At 45.3% G+C, this 19,363-nt stretch overlaps 2 protein-coding genes across 2 annotated transcripts; both read right to left on the bottom strand.

Annotated features, from left to right (window-relative positions):
- Positions 1 to 3,842: 3,842 nt before the first annotated feature.
- foxa3 (forkhead box A3) lies at positions 3,843 to 8,289 on the bottom strand. Its single transcript, XM_076281631.1, has 2 exons — positions 7,794 to 8,289; positions 3,843 to 6,790 (listed from the first exon to the last, which is right to left on the bottom strand). Exons 1-2 carry the CDS (start codon positions 7,863 to 7,865, stop codon positions 5,489 to 5,491), a joined length of 1,374 nt encoding a protein of 457 aa, XP_076137746.1. The 5' UTR covers positions 7,866 to 8,289; the 3' UTR covers positions 3,843 to 5,488.
- Positions 8,290 to 13,041: 4,752 nt separating this feature from the next.
- On the bottom strand, positions 13,042 to 17,116 carry irf2bp1 (interferon regulatory factor 2 binding protein 1). The gene is made up of 2 exons (XM_076282882.1): positions 14,902 to 17,116; positions 13,042 to 14,614 (listed from the first exon to the last, which is right to left on the bottom strand). Exon 1 carries the CDS (start codon positions 16,900 to 16,902, stop codon positions 14,923 to 14,925), a length of 1,980 nt encoding a protein of 659 aa, XP_076138997.1. The 5' UTR covers positions 16,903 to 17,116; the 3' UTR covers positions 13,042 to 14,614; positions 14,902 to 14,922.
- Positions 17,117 to 19,363: the final 2,247 nt, after the last annotated feature.

The raw sequence follows: 19,363 nt of genomic DNA, 5'->3' as shown, positions 1-19,363 counted from the left end.
CTACTGCCTGAATATGTTTGATTTTTTTTTAAGCAGTCAATTTCAGCTTACTGCCACAGCAAAGCCTAAAGAATTCTCTTCACCATCAGGAGCCGTAGCTATGGGGATATTTGTTTCCTTAAATAAAGATTTGGGCCTATGAACACAGAGGATCTAAAGCAACACGAGCAGGTCCGTTAGACGGGTCTAATTTTATAAACTGCATAAAGACAAACTTCTTACACTCTGCACTTATGAATGGGTGTAGTGTGACAGCAACAACATGTCTATTCATTAAGACGATGATGAATTCAATCAGACACACACATATGTGCACACACATATACACACACTCATACACACACACATAGACATGCATGCATACATGCAGGAACAAATTCACAGGGAGACCAAGAGACAGGCTCTCACACACACACACACACACACACAAGACCATAATTTGAAATCTATCTCTATTTTAGCTCATATTTTAGATTCTGAATCTTGTCACACTACAACAATGAAGAAGATGAACAATGTTTATCTCCAATGTCAGACCTAATAATAATAGTATGTATAGTCATGTATTGGCTTTCTCAAACTCAAGTTCGCTTTACAAGAACAAGAACAAGTCAAACCCGCCTGGAGGCTCGTGCAGCTGAAGGTTTTTTTCCATGGCTCTGGGAAATGTCAACATGCCATGCCCTTTCCTCCAGGATCCTGGAGAGGATGCACATTTGCATAGGACATCTTCAAAGGAAAGACAGAGCACAGAAAAGCATACAAACGACAGAGATGGAAAGATAGAGCTCGGCCACAAAGCCTTATGCCCATGAAGGTTTCTCACCGAGAGCCTTCACGCCCTGCACATATACCCGCAAACCATGCATGTCACGTCGCCTTCGTGGTCATGCTTATTTCAAAGCGAATAGTTATGGCGTGGTTACGCTTTCATATTCTTCAATTATCATATCTCCTGCTGCTTTACTTGTGGCTAGACATAATGACTAATCCTGTGTGTGTTTGTGTGTGTGTGTGTGTGAGTGTGGGTAACTTTATAACAACGTATGCATGTGACTGTAGAGAGAGGGTGCACACACACACACACACACACACACACACATGTAGAAGCATTAAGACAAATAGCACTGCAATAAAAAAAGGAGCACTTAATTTCTTTCTTCCTTATCTGCTCCTGCAAGTGTGATTCTAACAGCCCCTGAGAAGTGCAAAAGCTCACGGAGTGACATCTGGTAGCCACTCTCCCTCTCTCTCTCTCTCTTTCCCTCTCTCACCCTCTCTCTCTCGCTCTCTCCCTCCCTCTCTCACCCTCTCTCTCTCGCTCTCTCCCTCTCTCAGACGGGCTTCACAGCAGCTTGGGAAGAGGCACGCAAACAAGCCCCTGGCCGGGGGCCTAATCAAGTCGCCACTCGGTCCTGATGGGGGGGTGCAAGGATCAATTTGTGCTGGGTCCTTAGCCGGCAATAAATCTCCCCTATCTGGCCCGTGTGTCATATACGTGGGCCATATTCCCGGCAAACAGCCAGCCGCGCTGTGCCGAGCCCCGCTGCGGAACCTGCCGGAAGCTATTACTCACCTGTACCCGGCCTCCAAGTGACAAACGTCAGAGAACGGCAATATAAGAGTGCATGAAAGTGTGTGTGTGTGTGTGTGTGTTTGTGTCCTTTCTTGTTTCCATAAGATTTGGGCTCTCATTCACTCTTCTGGCAATCTGTGTATGTGTTAATGTGGTCGTAAACATGGATGTGAAATGAAGGCTTCCTTAGGAAACTATCGGCAGGACACTCACTCACACACACACACACACACGCACACACACACACACACACAGTGTTTCTCTCCCTCTATCTCTGTCCCACTCTACCCCGTTCTGTCTGTCCTCCGGTCTCCTTGGTTCTCCTGTCTTTATATTGTTTTATACATCCTCTTTGTTCATTATCTCTCATTCTCTTTTTTTAACACTGTCATAAACTTCAGACAAAACCATGTTTGCTTCTGCCGATTGCAATTTGCGAGTGTCTGTCTCGTAAGACCAAACACACACACACACACACACGGACAGCAGCTGGCCCTCACTCCTGTCCACTGAAGAACCCAGAGGGTCTGTCGCAACTCCGTGGCAACAGCTGGGTCACAGAGCCAATAACACAGCAACGACACTCTACAGGTTAGTCACCAGGGTTGGGCCTGTCAGCCTATCCCTGCTCCCTGTTCCTTGTTCCTCTGGGGTGCCATTGTGCGACCGCGGACACAGTATCAGGCAGCGGCAGCGGCTATCTTATCGCTGCGCGCGGCACCAACAGCCGGGGTCATTGTGTGGTTCATGGAAAGCGGGCAGATTTCGGCCTCACCTCCGCACCGCGCAAGGGCAGAGTCCTTGTGTTGCTGGGCCTCTGCGCACCTGTGGCCAGGTGCACAATCTACCAGGATGCTTCAAAAGAGCAGAGCAGTGGTGTGGCAGGAGACGTGACCAGAGAGAAAGCAACGCTACGTGACTAAAGCAGGAATAAGGGAAACACACACACACACACACACACACACACACACACACACACAAACACACACACACAAAGCACAGCCAAGCCCTCAGTTTAATGGAGTCCTTGAGATACGTTTTAGAGAAGGAGGGAAAAGAAAAAAGACAGCCACCATTTTGGGCAAGGAGTCATGCAAAGTATGTCACGTTCTGTTGATAGAGTGTTTCAACAGATGTTATGCCACAGAGCTGCAGGACATTGGCGAAACAGTTTGTGCAGCGCATGTGACACACCGGTGACTAACACACTGACCCTCCGGCTGATTCAGTGACCCTTCAGTAAAGTCGTCTAGTCCCCGAATAGTGTCCAATCAAAATATCATGAGGACTTATGAAGGCAACAGATGAGCCAAGTTTATACTCTTAATCAAACACTGTTCTCAACAGTCTGTTTTTAACACCCTTCCAATACCAGCTTTTCAAAAGGGAGAATAAATATTCAAGCTATGAAGCATCCATTGATAGGACATAGAGAGGACTACATGATGTAGTAGACGACAACGCCATCACTTATGCATAAAATTCTTGACAATTTAATAATCACCTACATTTGTGGTGTGTACTTTATCATTACATTACATTACATTATATTACATTACATTTAGCAGACACTTCTTGACCAAAGTGACTTACATATGTCAGCTATATTACAAGGGATCACATTGTCCCCGGAGCAACTTGGGGTTAAGTGCCTTGCTCAAGGGCACAGCGGTGGAAGCCGGGAATTGAACCCACAACTTTCAGGCTACTGCACGCTAGCCCAGCTCCTTAAACACTACACTACCACCACCACATCATTATCATTATTATCATAGCTCTCCTGGACTAGTCTACCTTCAGATGGCTGGCATGAGTCGGACAAATGCTTTTGTGTATGCAAGGAGAAATTCACGTGCCAGATATCAAAGTCACTGTTTGATATCAAAGACGCTGTTTTAACTGGACCTTTCACGGTCAAGTCATGTTCCATCAAACAGTAGTAGACTGAATGAATGTCAGTTGCACTCTTACACACACATACAACACATCAAAGACTCACTCGTGTAAACATACACATAGACGTACGCAGGCAAACATGCATTTTGCGCCCGCACACACACACACACACAGGAGCGCACACGCACACACAGGAGCATATAAACAAACCAACTTGTAGCTACACATCGGTAAAAGTATCAGAGTATCGTTCAAAGCCTAACAGAGACAACTCCCTTCTAAACACCAGCCTCTGGAAGCTGAGGAAACACCACAGAACCAAGAAGGAATTCTTTGTAGTTTTTTTTTTAATAAGAAAAGAAAATCCGACATCCAAACCACAACATTAAAATCATACAATGTCCACCTTATATAGTCATAAACAATACATATATTAACACACATATGCTCCACGGAAAAGCTGAGTTAAATAAACATAGTCTCTCACAACTAAATAGCATCAAATAATTTTAATTGTGACCTGAAATTTTGGTTTCCTTTAAAAAAAAAAAGAAGTGTTCCTTTTGGTTTGTTGCTGTTGCTGTCCCTCAACTAGACTTCTTGTCCTGTGTCATCTAACAGTGTTGGTGCTTCACGCCCATAAATCTTCAGAAGAAAACAGTTTAGTCTGATCCTCTGACGTCGTCACAGGGAGCAAATTTTCAGTCTGTCAGGATTTTTTTTTTTTTTTTGTTTCTTTTCTTTAATTGGGTCAGAAGAGAGAGGTAGCCTTAGTCACATGGCATTGTTGAAACTCGCTCCCTGTAACCACCCCCCCCCCCCATCCTCCTAGCTGTGCAAGACCAGTGGGAACTCTAGTGCAAAGTTTTGTATGTAAATGCCTCTCTAATGCATTCCCATCGCCTGCCTATCTTGGTAACTGTTATCCCTATCTAGGCAACTGTAACTCTGCTCCCCGACCTACCCTGACCATATGACTCATGACACATACAGAAACAACGTCGCATGAACTGAGGCTCGGGGCATTTGAAACTAATGTTTTTGAAGATTAAAAAAAAAAAAAAAAAAGCAAAAATTCAAACATTTACCACAGTTACTTCAGACTGACTTGAAAATTTGATCTTTTAGGGACACAGGCAAAATAAACTACTCTGATTAGGGTAAGAGGATTTCTTTTCCTTCCGTTTCTCCACAAATAAACCAAGTACACAACATATCCTTTTTACAGTTGTATTTTTTTTTTCTAGGGGTAGAGAGAGAGAGAAATTAAATGTAGTTTACAAACAGAGAGATGACTAGGCTGTAACACAAGAAATATTTCCCTGTAATGCAGTAACAACTGCAGTAAGCAGTAACCTGAACTATGTTTTTTTTCCCTTCCAAACAATCCAAAAAAGACAAATCCCATTATCACATTTTTGTAACTTTACATCACAGCACTGTACAAGATATATTAAAATTTTCCCTTCATAAATAAACGCAGATCTACCGTCTCATTTCTACATATATACAGACTATGCACATGCCGAACAGACCATTTCCTTATGCCCTCCATTAAAAAAAAAAAGCCCTGGCCCTGATATTAGGGTTCTGGGACAAGAATGAGTCCTTTTATAAATGCACTAACACGGTGTGGAATGACTATCCTTTGAGACGGGGTCCAGAGGTTCCTTGCGTAAAAACAGAATCAATCCAGTATGACGCTGGAGATGAGGAAGGGGTGAAAGGGAAACGCTGGGCTGTGTCTGTCTGTACGTGTCACAGCATGGGAGTCTTTTTTTTTTTTCTTTTCTTCCTGTGAATTTACAGGCGACACTGCCGTGTGTTATCAGCTGATAACTTGTGAACCCGTCTCTCTCGTGCTCGGCGTGAACAGGACAGACAAGAGTGGCGGCCACCATTTTGTTTGGCCCCTGTGAGGTCCGTAGGACAGTTCTTTTCCCCTTTTCCCCTCTTTTTCTATTAAAAAAGTCACTAAGTTCTTGATTCGAGAGCCTGTGAGAGCCTTTTGGGGGGTTAGGAGGCATTGAGCACGGACCTGCTATACAGGGTCTGGTAGTAAGCACCAGAATCTAGACCGGCGGGCCCCGCAGGGTCGTAGATCTGTTTGGTTGCCACGGGCGACGAGGCGGCGTAACCGTTGTAGGCCATCACCTGGTCCTGGTAGGACTTGAGGTCCATCTTCTGCTCGTTGGACATGAGGTTGGTGATAGAGAACGGGTGGTTGAAGTTGTAGTGCGGGTCCATGGACTTCAGTGGGTCGTTGTGGAGGTCCAGGTGCTGCATGCCTCCCTGCAGGAGGTGCGCGCCGCTGCCCACTACAGACTGGGAGTGCAGGTGGGCGCCTCCGCCGGCCACGATGGAGGACGACACCGAGGACGGGATGGCCACTGGGGAGCCCTGCACCACCGAGGCTGGAGGACACTCCAGCTGGACCAGGCTCCTCTGCTGCTGCTGCTGCTGCTGCTGCTGGTGGTGGTGGTCCTCGGATGACGAGCCCGGGTGCGAGCTGTCCGAGTGGGCCGAGTCGGCGCCCTCGGAGCCCGTGGCGGGGCTGTGGTCCTCCTGGAGGCTGTCCCCGTGACCCCCCTTGGCGCCGCCACTGCCGCCTTCCTGAGACTTCCCGGAGACCTTCTTGCCGCTCTTGTCCTCGATCTTGAAGCGCTTCTGGCGGCGCAGGTAGCAGCCGTTCTCAAACATGTTGCCCGAGTTGGGGTGCAGGGTCCAGTAGGAGCCCTTGCCGGGCTTGTCGGGTGAGCGGGCCACCTTGACGAAGCAGTCGTTGAAGGAGAGCGAGTGGCGGATAGAGTTCTGCCAGCGCTGCTGGTTTTCGCGGTAGTACGGGAACAGGTCCATGATCCACTGGTAGATCTCGTTGAGGGTCAGCATCTTGTTGCCGGACTGCTGGATGGCCATGGTGATGAGGGAGATGTACGAGTATGGCGGCTTGGCATGTGTGAGTGAGCGCCGGTAGGGTTTGGGCACATCCTTGGGGCGGCTCAGTGAGTTGGGAGAGGCGTAGCTGAGCTGGCCGACCGGCTGTCCCATGTTGGGGTAGTGGGAGAGGGGGCCCAGAGAGGAGGCCGGTGAGCCCAGCTGGGTGAGGGAACTGGGGTTGAGGGAGGTGGGCACGGGGGACAGACTCATGTGGTTGGCCCCGCCGCCCATGGAGGTCAGCGGGCTGCTGCTCAGGCCTGGGCTGGGGTAGCCCATGTTCATGGAAGCGGCTGCCGAGCCGGCTGAGTTCAGGTTGATGTAGCTGTTGATGGTTCCCATGGCGCCCAGACTGGAATTCATGGCACTAGGAGAAGAGTACATCTGAGGGGGGAAAGAGACAAGGAGTGAGTTCAGTTTAGCTTGTTATAATTTTACCTTGAAAATAGTCATTTTGAATTTCCCCTAGGGATCAATAAAGTATATCTATCTATCTATTTTAGTTTTGAATGAAAACATTGAGGATTTACACTGCTGGTTATAATGATATTGATAACATTTTAATGACTACATCAAAACATTTAGGACTGGGATAAATTCATCTTTAAAAATCAATACGGCATTGATCTGTAGAACACTGTGAGATGTGAAGGAGAATCTGATTAGAAGTAGTGTTACACAAGTATGTTGAAAGACTGCTGTGGGCTACGTTATCGTAAAGAGCTTCGCGTGAAAAGTTGTGTTATCACTGAAATACACGCCCACTGCCTTAAAAAGTGAGTTTTTTTGTTAAATGATCTTTTAACAAAACATAAAAAATATGTACAAAACGAAAAGAAGAGCAAATGGTGTAACTAAAATGGTTTACTTCTCTCAATTATTTACAAATTTCAGGAGCTCAAAAATATTTGCAAAATATTCATTGTGAAAAAAATACAAGCGGATTAGCAGATTGTTGTTCTATACACACTGTTAAGAAGATGATCAATACAAGAGGACAACCTATTTATTTCGAGGATGTCTAAAATTGCCCGAAGGTTCAGAGTTGGTTTGACTGACACAAGTAAATTGCCGTGTCCAATGTGCGTAAAATGAATTGACACACATGAGAAAATGGTTTTCGGTTGTGGAAATTGAAGTTTTTGCTTTGGTTTACTTTTAATTTATTGTAAGTTTACAATTTCATCTTCACTTGGCTTTACATTTACGAGTGATGCTTTTTAAAAATCGAACCAAATAGCTCTTACAAACATTTCGGGGAAACATGTAAGGGGAAGTTCAATAAATTCCTGTATATTTAATTTGTGGTCGCGAGTAAAACTTTTTCACCTTTCATAAACAGGAGATGAAACTAACCATATGTATTGTTAAAAATTAAACGTCTTACCTCACTCGGTTCACTGTAGAACGCATTCCAGTCTGGTATTTCGTGAGATTCCATCTTCACCGAGCTCAACATCCCCAATAAAACCTTAAATAGGTGAAATTACTATACAGCAAAATTCTTCCAAGGAAAATATATATATATATATATTTCGGTTCAGGAATCAAAGTCTCGAGGCTTTTTACTTCCAATGAACAGTCTGAACGAGAATCCAGTATTTTATGAGATTCCAGTTTTCACGCAAATGAAGAATTAAAAAGTTAACAGTCCTGGAAGAGAAGACTGTCTATATAGCCTACAACAAGAAATGTAGCTTTTCAAAAAAAGTTGTTATGACTTCTTTTCTTCAGCTCTCCATTGCTTCTAAATTCTTCTGTCAAGTAACAATTTACGTGATGGAAAAATATAGGCCTACATTCCCTTGAGATATTTAGTACAAATCCGTGACGGTTCCTCTTAAGCGCTGCGGTGATAGAGTGACCGAGAGAGCGCTGGTGACTGTTAGCTATGGAGCGAGTACAGTGCGAACCTCAGACGCCCAGCCCTTAAAACGCAGGTGAGTGCCCGCCCATGCAGCCATTTGAATACCGCGGCGTGGGACTCAGGAAGGAGGTCTAAATGGTCTCTTTTGCCCCCTGGTGTTCTGTATATTGGCCCGGGACAGACACTTCCAGATGAAATAGCATCCCCTACACTAGACACCCTGTCCTTTTCAAGGCCAAACGTCTTTATCAAGGAGACTGATGCACTTGGCTTGGATTGGCTTGACTTGGCTACCACTGACAGCAGAAAGGAATCTGTTCGTTGAACGTCAGCCCCTCTTAATCACCGCTTTTAATGATGAAAACATTTATTGAAATGCGTTCATTTATGATCACACTAGAAACCGATTTTATTCAGGCTACACAATGTGACGTGACGTAGGCCTATCGAGAGAATTAGGCCTAGCCTAGTTGACTGCTATGATAGGCAACTGAAAATCTCGAAAGTTGCAACAGGATTGTTACATCAGACAAGTAGTAAATCATGCCTTCAGACTTCCCCCGTTTGAATGGTTCATGTAGGCTAGATGTCTTGTACTGGTTATGGACGGTTTGAAGCTGCAGGCTCCGATGTGGTCACAGCGTCTAGGCTAAGCCTGTCAGGACTTAAGCTCGTCAGTGGGAGGTCAACCAGCAAACTTGTCAAGGTGTCATGTTCCGAAGTCGTTAGATCCCCTCGGCTATCACTTCCACGGAATTAACAACGATAGGGTTGTAAATGGCTGGAATGAAATATAGCCTGTAACACCACATATTGAATGAGATTAATATCATTCCACATTTCAATTAACTCAACGGAACACAGAATAGTCTACACCCAAACATGCCCCTACAAGCAAATCTCCTAACGACTTATGAGTTTATGCCAGTTTTTTTTTATGAGAACCGTATTACAGTTTGGCTGGTCCTGTCACCCCCTTTTCGGTGGATGTTTTAATATGATCATATCAATATTATTTAGCCTATATAAAAATACACAGTAACATTTAGCCTATGTGTAAGGCTACTGACGCAAAATCATTTTCTCTTGCAAAAGATGACTCGCTGATAATCTTTCACGTTGGGACAACCATTTTAAAATGACGTAACCACTACATAACTCTTCGATTATGATATGATTATGATAATAATCTCCTATACATATTGTATTAATAGATGATCGATTAGGCTATGAAACATTTGTACAGAAAACATTCATAAATCCTTTGGATAGCCATGTCGAATCTACCTACAATCCATGTAGGGTGGTAGGCTAGGCCTAACAAGCTTTCAGCAAATACATAAGTTTTATTTAAAAAAAAAAAAAAAAACAAGCCAAATAACAAACAGGCAAACAACAAAATAAGAGGGGAGATACTACACTTATGGTTTATGCGTAATAGCACAGCCTTGGCTACTGTGTTTCTATCAGTCACTTTCCTCAATACACATCTTCTTTCTGCGGGACAGACAGTAAAATCTGAATGTGAATGCGTTTCCTAATTGCTAATGAATGGAGATGTAACTGATTAGTACGCAGGTGGTCGAAAGGATTAACTGAGCAATAGCAAGGAAATCACTCTGGCGGGCGTGTGAGATGCAAGTTCCAATCCCTGTGCGTGTCTATCTGACATAGATAGACCAATATCCATCCAAATCTCAATGATAGAACCACACGCACAATAATAATAATAATAATAATAATAATAATAATGATAAAAATGATGGATGATGATGGATATTAAGTTTGATCATGCAATGGTGGCAGTCCTTCGAGCGCTATCTATCACCTATTGCTAAGCAAACGCCGTCCAACACGTAGGCGATTTGCAAGACGCTGTCAACACGGGCTAATAGATTCGACCATTAACACTTTCTGTGGGAAAATACACAGCAGCGTGTAATTAGTTTACAGCCCCCTCTTCCCTTCAGTGCTTTTCAGACATGGGAATGGACTGCAACAGAAAACGGACCAATAAGCTGTCACTTCATCTTTGGCCTTATAACAGGATGTGCAAAGTCTTGTGGATCCTGTGCTGAACTCCAAACAGTCCACACTGAAGGCCTACCAAGGTCGAGCATCACCTTTAGGGTTTATATAAAGCCTATTTGAGCCCTCCCGTCCCCGTTTTCCTTTTGACCGAATTTGTTTCCACCAACACGAAGATAGATTTCAAGGCGCCGACTTGTTTCAGATTCCCACAGCGCAGTGGCCACCTCCACTTATCAGTGAGCCCGTTGTTGCCATCCTACATTAACATATTGGTTCCCACCATGCGAGACATCGTCGTCTCATTATTCGTTGGGGCCTTTAAGAATGACCTCTGGAACACACATCACGACGTCCTCCTGCAGACGCGGCCAGTTCTAATGCCAATGCGCCGACGCACCATTCATTAACACCTCAATAATTAGTTAACAATAGGTCTTAATGGGCTGACACTAATGGAGGAAGCTGCAGATTTAAAATTCGGCAAGATGTGTGGGTTGTGTTACCAGGGGTGACGAGCAAGAGTTCCAATTTTGTAAATGTATAATATATATATTTTTCCACCATGCGCCACTATTTTAAAACAGTTTAATTCCAGTCAGACCGAGCACGAATCTACCAACATTTCTGTATAATGTTGCTTTAAGTGAGCTTTATCAAATTGGAAAACGAGTGAATGATGAAAGTGCCCCTTGGGGATAAATGGCGTTTTGAATAGACGTCCTGCGAAAAATATGCGAAGAATATTTGATAAAAATCCACCATTACATCAGTAAAATAAGAGGGTAGCTTGTGGGGAAGCCTATTCATTCTGCTTTCCATAAATGTTATTGTAATTTCACTGATAATTGAAACATATATATATATATATATATATGCGCAAAGACCTATATATACATATACACACACACGTTGCAATCTTTATTAAATGCTGGTAGAACAAAAATCATTGCAGGTCACTCCTACGACATCAAAGGATAGACAGCACAGGCCTGGTCTGCCCATCGATTATCATTACAGAAGATACATCACATGTAAGAGTTTAAATGTCTTTTGTCCCAAAAAGGAATCACTTTTTCTTCAGTCGTCTCTGTCCGTCACGTCCCCGATACCACCGCAGCGGTCTAACTGCGCCATCTACTGGACAATGTGGACAACGACAGCGCATTTTACTAAGGGCGAAGGCGAGGTCGAGGGTTTAGGCAGCCCATAGCGGTAAAGAACAGCGATTAACGTGTTAATAAACACTGATAAATATGTCCACCATGATAGACTACACTAAGACATTCTATACCGATAATGATGATTAAAAACCTCAGAGGTCTTTGCATATATGTCCCTATAGGCAGTGGCTCTCTGCAAGTGACTAATCTTAGGCAAACACACCAACCAAGACCTTGTACATTGAAACTACACATAAACACCAAAGTACATAAATTGAGTATGGGGCTCAGGGGTATAGCTCCCTCCCAAAATTCCATTGGCCTAGTTATATAGTTAAGGTATTTAACAAAGACTTATGTCCAAAGCCACTGAAAACATTGGATAACTTACAAAACATTAGATAAATTTATTTTAGATTTTGAGTGGTATTTAATCAATGTAGGCCTACTCTCTACATGAGTTCTACTTTTACCATCAAATCAAACGTGCATAGCTTACTCATCTAGGCATATGGGATTGCACTGTTTCATCAGCTGGTAGGTAGTGAATCCAAACGTCCTTGAAGTGCTCACCATACAAGTAGCAAGAGTGGTAAGACATACGGAACCTGCAATTAGTGTATTAGGATGCAAATTAGGTTGTTTCACTACATATAGGTTTTGTGTTTTAGTTACTTTTCTTAATTAATTTAACTAATATTTGTCTCTCACTCTCTCTTTATAGGCAAAAACAATGAAAAGGAAGTTGAATGGTAATTTCAGCTAAATCTTGATTGGATTCATTTTTTGGTAGTTCACCATCTACAGAACTGTTTCCTGGATATTGGCAAGTTCCACACATGCTCTTTAAAGGCGCCATGTGTAATGTCCGCCAAAAAATCAATTCATACTCCACATTCCATAAAAGATGGGGGCAGTCCCTCCAGAAAGTGAGTTGGTCTACCCTAGAGTAACAACCGAGACACGTGTATTGCAGTTTGGCTGGCGGTTATGTTGCCCGCATACCGCCTCCCATGGCCAAAACTGGTATTATGACACCTGTCGGGCTGTGGCTAGTAATTTAGCATGCTAATTCAGGTTGATATCTCTGCAGCACTATACCTTGTCATTTTTTTAATGACATCATCACCCTTATTTTTTCTCATTCTTTTGATGCGTGTAGCTAATTTTTTGGATATTTTTATCTCAATTCTTACACATGGCACCTTTAAGCAACATTAGTATTTGTTACCTGACCATAATGGCTTCAAACTCATTTTGATGGTAGATTGACTCATAATCCAGAGAAGGGCATCCATCACTCTCCTCCGTCACCGCAGACCTGGCGTTGCACTAGGTATTGGTGGCTTTGGTGTGCCGTGTTTGAACGCGGCCCGTTTTGTCACTTTTAAACGCACTGGGTGCCCGAACGCGGCCCGACTTTAGCCGAAGGGAAGTAAGTGCTTAGTAAGTTTGAAAATCAATGCCATGGGGATGTATACCAATTCCTACACTGTGTTGCTTGCTCATAGGAGTATGCTTGGGATCTGTTGATCTTTTCAAGTACAGTTTCAGAAATTCACACACGAGTCATATCATTGACTTCTGGCCATAACGGACATTGGGCCGTCTTTATTCAAGGATTGTCAAAAGCCTGTCATACTTTTAATTTAAATATAATTGTAGCCTTAACACAAAAGCAGATTTAACATTTTACACAGAATTAAGTGTTTGAGTAGGTACGTTGACATATACATTACCATATTGTATATTCAGGGCATCAGATGTTTAACAGTACAGGAGTTTAAAAGTCATTAAATGAAAAAAGTACTCAAGAAATGTCTTTAAACTAAAATTTCAAGAGCAAAAGTTTGGCAACTTTCTTTCTCGGAAAGTATGCCTTTAGACATGTCATACGGTTGAAATAAAAATATATATCTGGACCTTGTAGAATTGTAGAAAATTAAAACAATGTTATTACATCTGCAGTTTTTTTTGTACATTTCACCAAACATCACACCTACAGTATGTAGTTGATCTCAACTTCACTGGGTCAAGGATCATAGGTCAATACAAATATAATCACCTGGGTGAGCGTCATACAATCTACTGTGTCCACTTGACGGGACAGAAACAGGTGATTCCCATATACTTCCCTGTTTATCAATGAAATAAAAAGCCATTTTACCACAAAAATATACGCTACAGCGTTGTATTATACACCGATCTCTGCAACAATCTATCTTTGGTTTTCTATTCACTTATACTTAGTGGTACTTAAAGCCGTATGAAGTATCAAAACTAGAGATTGCACTTCTAGAACCATTGAAAGGGATGTTTTGATGTTTTTTTGTTTACAATCTACATACAGTATATCAAATATAAAGACAGATTTATATTGTACATGCTGGATTTGAAATAGGCGTGGCTGGGATATGGTGAAAGCATTTTTTAAATCTTTTTATTTATTTATTTACTTATTCATGTTTAGAGGGCTATCGGCATGTGGTAGCCCCATGTTCCTGCCGTGCCGGCTTTAGTCAGCGTAGGCAATAACAGAGGCGAGAGTGGCTGCCTAGCAGTACACCTCGCCTCAACATTTCTCATTGTTGTTGTTTTTGTTTACAAAGCACAGGCTTTCTCCCCACAACCCAAGCCTAACTGGGTCTATAGGGACATTCAGTGATGTCAGCATTCATTCTCAAAGTGAGATTTGACAGTCCGTCCTTGAGGTGCAATTTTTGGTTGGCGAAAGACATAGGCTGCTCTGTGACAACGGGCAGAGTACATGACAAGAAGGTTAAATTATAATATATTTTCATACAGCCTATAACTATATATAGTTTGCCTATGCATTTGAGGATACAAAATCACTAATAGATTTCTACATATAGACTTGACATTTTGGGCGGCAATAAGAACATATTAGGGGTGGGGCAAGAGGGCTACCCTACAGGTGGTGGTCTCCTCTTAGACCTGATCAGGGATTGGGCATCATCGAGACACCACCCTTGGGGGGGGGCAGGGGGGGGTATGGGGGGGTGGAGGGTGATTGGCTGTGAGGAAGAGGACCTGCTTGATTGACGGCTTCTCTTCAGTGCTGATTGCTGTGTAGAGTCACAGCATCTTTGGGGTTCAAGGCTGCAGCTCACTTGGTAGAGGAATTGGACCCTGAAAAGAAAAGAAAAACAAAACAATGAACACACTTCAACTGGACACACAGAAGCCTGTAGAGAACATACCACCACATCTCCTCTCATTCTTCACATCACAAGGAGATAAAAAAAAGTCCCTGGGTGCGTTTCCCCCCCTTCACCAATCCCATATCACCAAGTCCAGTGTACAGCCGTGTACCGTGTACAGTGTCAATTATCAATGTGATAATATAAACTTTATTTATCTACATAGATATTTATTTAACTTTATTTATTCTGGCACACTGGCCCAAGCAACCATACCTGTGTCCGCAGTGGTGGGCATTAGGGGTCCCTCTCCTTCTTCACCTTCACGTCCCCGGCCAGGATGGTGGAGATCTCGCCCTGCATGAAGGCCCAGGGCACGTTAGATCCCACGAGGGGGCACTTGTCTCCGCTGGGGCAGTACACCTCGCTGCCCGAGCCCTGGCTGCGGATGAAATCCCGGGTGCAAGGGAAGCAGAACTTGTGCCCAGGCACGGACGGGCACTGGACGAAGTGTGTGTCCTCCAGCCTCTCGTGGCAGATGGTACAGCAGAGTGGCGCGCTGCTGTTGGCGCCGCCAGCGCCGGACGAGGCCTCGCCGCCCGTGCCCGCCGCCTGCTCCGACGGCATGGCACCTCCGGTGGCGGCTCCCGCAGGGCCCGAGTTGCTGCCGCCCGCCGACGCCCCGCCGCCGGGCTCCCCGTTCCGCGACGCCAGGCGCCGCTGGCCGGCAGGGGACGCCGCCATGGGGCTGCCGCTGTTCTGCCGCAGGGTCGAGCCGGCGCCTGAGGAGGAGGCCGAGGCCGAGTGGGGCATGCCGGAGCTGCCGGCCGGGCCGTCCTTAGGGGACTGCCCGGTGCCGCCCACGTTGTCGGCCACGTTCATGAGCGCCGTGATTGGCGAGGGGTCGCTGCCGTGGATGTTGGCCAGGGCTTCCTGGAGGGCCGGCGGCTGCCCGCTGTTGGGCATGGAGGCGGCAGCGGCGGCGGCGGCGGCGGCCGCCATGTGAGCGGCCATCCCCGGGTAGCCGCTGAGCGCCCAGTGCTGCCGCAGCTGTTCCTCGTTGGCCAGCCTCTCCGCTGCGCTGGCACCACCACCACCACCACCTCCCCCGCCGTCCGGCTCGGGGGACGCTTTGCGTCGGCGCACCCGCGACATGCCAGGGCGGCCCATCTGGCAGAGCGCGGTGGGCAGGATGGAGCAGCTGGCGTCCAGGTACGGCTGCGGGAGCGCGTCGGGGTTGGGCGGTTCCTTGAAGGTGCGCACGCCGTCGCTGAGGAGCTCCGTGAGCAGGCGCCAGTCTCCCGAGCCGTGGCGTTTCTCGTACTCCACGTACTTGTAGCCCGACGTGATCACCTTGCCGGCGTCCTTCTGGCAGTCCTGGAACATCTGCTTGACCAGCATGACCAGGCTGGAGAAGACGATGCCCGATCCACAGGGGTACTCCACGAACACCTTCAGCTCCGTCTCGGGCCCCGTCTTGGCGTCGAGGGCGAAGACGCGGCCCACCAGGCCGTGGTCCTTCTTGAAGCGCACATTGAACGGCGAACAGCTGGCGAGAGTGAGCAGTGTGTCGCGTAGGGGCTTGGGACGGCCGGCCCAGTCTTCGGCGCGGTTGCGGACGCTCTCGGACAGCTCGTTGAGCGCCTCGGCATTGCGCTGCTTCTCCTTCAGCTCCTTCTCGATTTCGGGGTTGATGAAAGGTGCCACGCCCATGCCCAGCATCTGACGCTTGCTGATCTCGTTCAGGATGGGGGCAGAGATGGTGAGCGGGGCCGCCCCAGGCCTGGCATTCAAGCCTGGCACAGCAGCCAGCAAGCTATGTGGGCCACCAACTAAACCTTGTGCCATTAAGTTAGGTGGGACAGTGCTCACCATAGCCCTGCTTCTTGCATTGGGGCTCTGTCTACTAACCTCTTGGGGAACCCCGTCGTCGAGTCTGGGAAGTCCATTTGGAAGTCGTGCTGGCACCCCATATTCTCCTCTTGCTCTCTCAAAGCGCTCTGGCGGCTGTCTGCCGCCTTCCATGGGGCCATCTTTACCACCTGGACCGTGTTTACCAGGCTGAGGGCCGGGCGATCGGCCATCCTGCATTACATGTGTTCTCTTAAGCTGCCGCGCCGTCTCGATAAGGAGCTCAATTCTGTCCGCGCCTTCATAGTTAACGCATCCACGACATACAGCTTCGCTAAAATCCCATATCATAGCCCAAGGCATCTTGGGCAAATCGCAGAGGTAGCACCATTGCCGCCTGGAAGATGCCTGTGAAGAGGCGGACATATTTGACAGGCCCCTCTTCTTTTTACGCTCTCGAAGCCCTCCAATACAGCGTTTTGGTCAACTTTTGATCGTCTCTGTACAAAATCTTATCGTTTCCTCCCGAAGGAGTTAAGTCGCTAATAACTTTAACGAGAATGTAGTTTTTTTCCAGACTTTATGTTTTCTCAACAACAGCCTGCGACCCCGAAGACTATTTCTCCTGGAAGACGCTGGAAACTTACACAACTATGTAGCAATGCATTGTGGGAATTGGGGTTCCGTTTTCCCATGCATTACAACGGGACTTGAATGCTGGCCTATCCTTGTAGCTGATTACAAATATTGATTACAAAGCAAACCTATTTCATTAAAAGATGGACAGACAGAATATGTTACTATAGTGTGAATCTAGAAATGTTTTCTGTCTTTAAACATTTTGCCATTTAAACTTAGGCCTACCCTATAGGCCCACAGTCACTGTGAGCTAAGCATGGTTTTCTCGCCTGTAGCCTACTGGTGTTTTTGTTGTTGTGGTTTAAAAAAAAACTACATATATCTTCATCTATAATGTTATAATATTAAAGTTAAATCAGTTTTCTTATTCAAATCACGATAGTTAACTATCCAGCGTCCAACTTTGTTAGGCCTATAGGCTAGACAATAAATTGTTTGTCGCGCTCATAGTTTGATTTCCTCTGATGTCAGAGTTGTTCCTATAGCCTAGCTAAATTTGATCAAAGATCAACTGACACTTCTAATCCCCTGACGGTAAAAAATGTATTTTCGTATCTTTTCTGATAAACATCCCCTACACTGAATCCATCCTGTTCACGGTAACCAACTTCAATTCCCATTAGCCTTTGTAGAATTCGTCACCTACATCACTTCCTCTTTTCGTACTGGCGACTTGCTTCGTTGAGTCGGGCAAAGTGCGCAGGTGCGACTGACATTCCTGATGGTCTTATGTAAGTGTGGATTCTGCAATTGCCTAGTCCATGATAAAAGTTTGTAGATAGCAGCATGAAGTGGAATTAAATGTGCTTTTTTTTATTGACGAAAATCGTAAGCCTTTTTAACAGCTACCAGAACACCCAAAGGCATAGGCCTAGAAATAGGGCTATTTGTGAAATTAAACGTTGTTTATATTCTAAGTAAACTACACTTCTACATCACACGCAAAATATGTTTACCCCTAAATAATATATGTTTACCCATAAAAAAAAAGAAATAGGCTAGGTCTACCTCATGGACAAGACTAGACTGGCCATATTTGTCACCAATCTTTGTTAGTTCCTGTCCCTGTAGTCCCGTAGAATATGCAACGTAAACTGATATTACATTATAAAACACATTTTATCACCCTTTCATTTTTTCCGAAATGTGAAATCCTTGAAGCTGATTGATTAGTTTAGCCTTGAGGTAATTATATTATATAACCACTAGATGGCGACAGTTAGTCGTTAATAAAACACCACACCAGAGGAGCGCCACTGAAATCTGGGTTAGGCAGTGCAATGAATTCAGTCGGACAAATAACTCGCTTTATATTTCCAGTCTACCAGCGAACCTATTTTATATGTTTTGATACGCAAACACATGTTTAATACAAAAACTCTACTCTGGCATCGATGCAGCACTTATAGGTGAAGGCCTCGTGTAGGCTAGGCTACGCGGCAGAGCCTAGAGTTGACTCAGGCTATAGGCCGAGGCCTACTTCATCTGAAACCTTTGTTTATCCACAGATATCCTATTTATAGCTATCACATCCCCGCATCTTTTTACAAAAAAAAACGAGCCTACAGTTCCATTCAATTAATATGATTGAGGAGGTGTGAAAGCTACAGCCGAGATGACCACGTGAACAGGTCGCAGAGGTCACGCCAGATGTTTCTCAGTGCACCGTAGTCTTACGCAGCTCTCTCCGCGGGACGCCGAGACAATGGCCAGGGCGCCGGTAGGGAGAATGGGGCAGATGGGGTCCCCCTTCCCAAACAATGTCTGCAGAGTGTCGGGGGGATGGGAAGCTGTGCATTGAAAGTCACCACCAGCAACCAGATATCACGCAGGGCTTAGCCTTTCACTTCCATCTCAGGAGTGGGGCGGGGAGGGGGTGCAAGGGTGGGGAGTGAGGGTTTATGTGAAAGCCCGTAAACCCATATTGCAGGAATGGAAGGGTTTACCCGTAGCCATCTGTCAGAAATTACCCAGATGAACCTAACGCAGTGGCGTCTGGGATGCTTTAAATGATGAACATTTCACATTTTGTTGAAATTGAATCTAGGCTAGGCTTATAAATTATTACCCCAAAACCTGAATGAATATGCGATAGACCTAGGCTACTCACAATAAGTTGGTTAAAATCGACCACAATGTCCTAACCTAGCCAAGAGATCATTCATTCAGAAATCGTAAATAATAGGCATGAACAATGGCAGCCTAAACATCACATGTATTATTTTTAGATCTCAGTATAAAAATGGTG

The sequence above is a fragment of the Alosa pseudoharengus genome, unplaced genomic scaffold (genome assembly GCF_046254945.1).
Source record: "Alosa pseudoharengus isolate Yale_2024_CS ecotype anadromous, Long Island Sound unplaced genomic scaffold, YU_APseudo_1.1 YU_APseudo_1.1_scf_13, whole genome shotgun sequence".
NCBI classification, from domain to species: domain Eukaryota; kingdom Metazoa; phylum Chordata; class Actinopteri; order Clupeiformes; family Clupeidae; genus Alosa; species Alosa pseudoharengus.
Note: the sequence above shows the minus strand (reverse complement) of the source record. Positions and strands in the feature narration are given on the sequence as shown.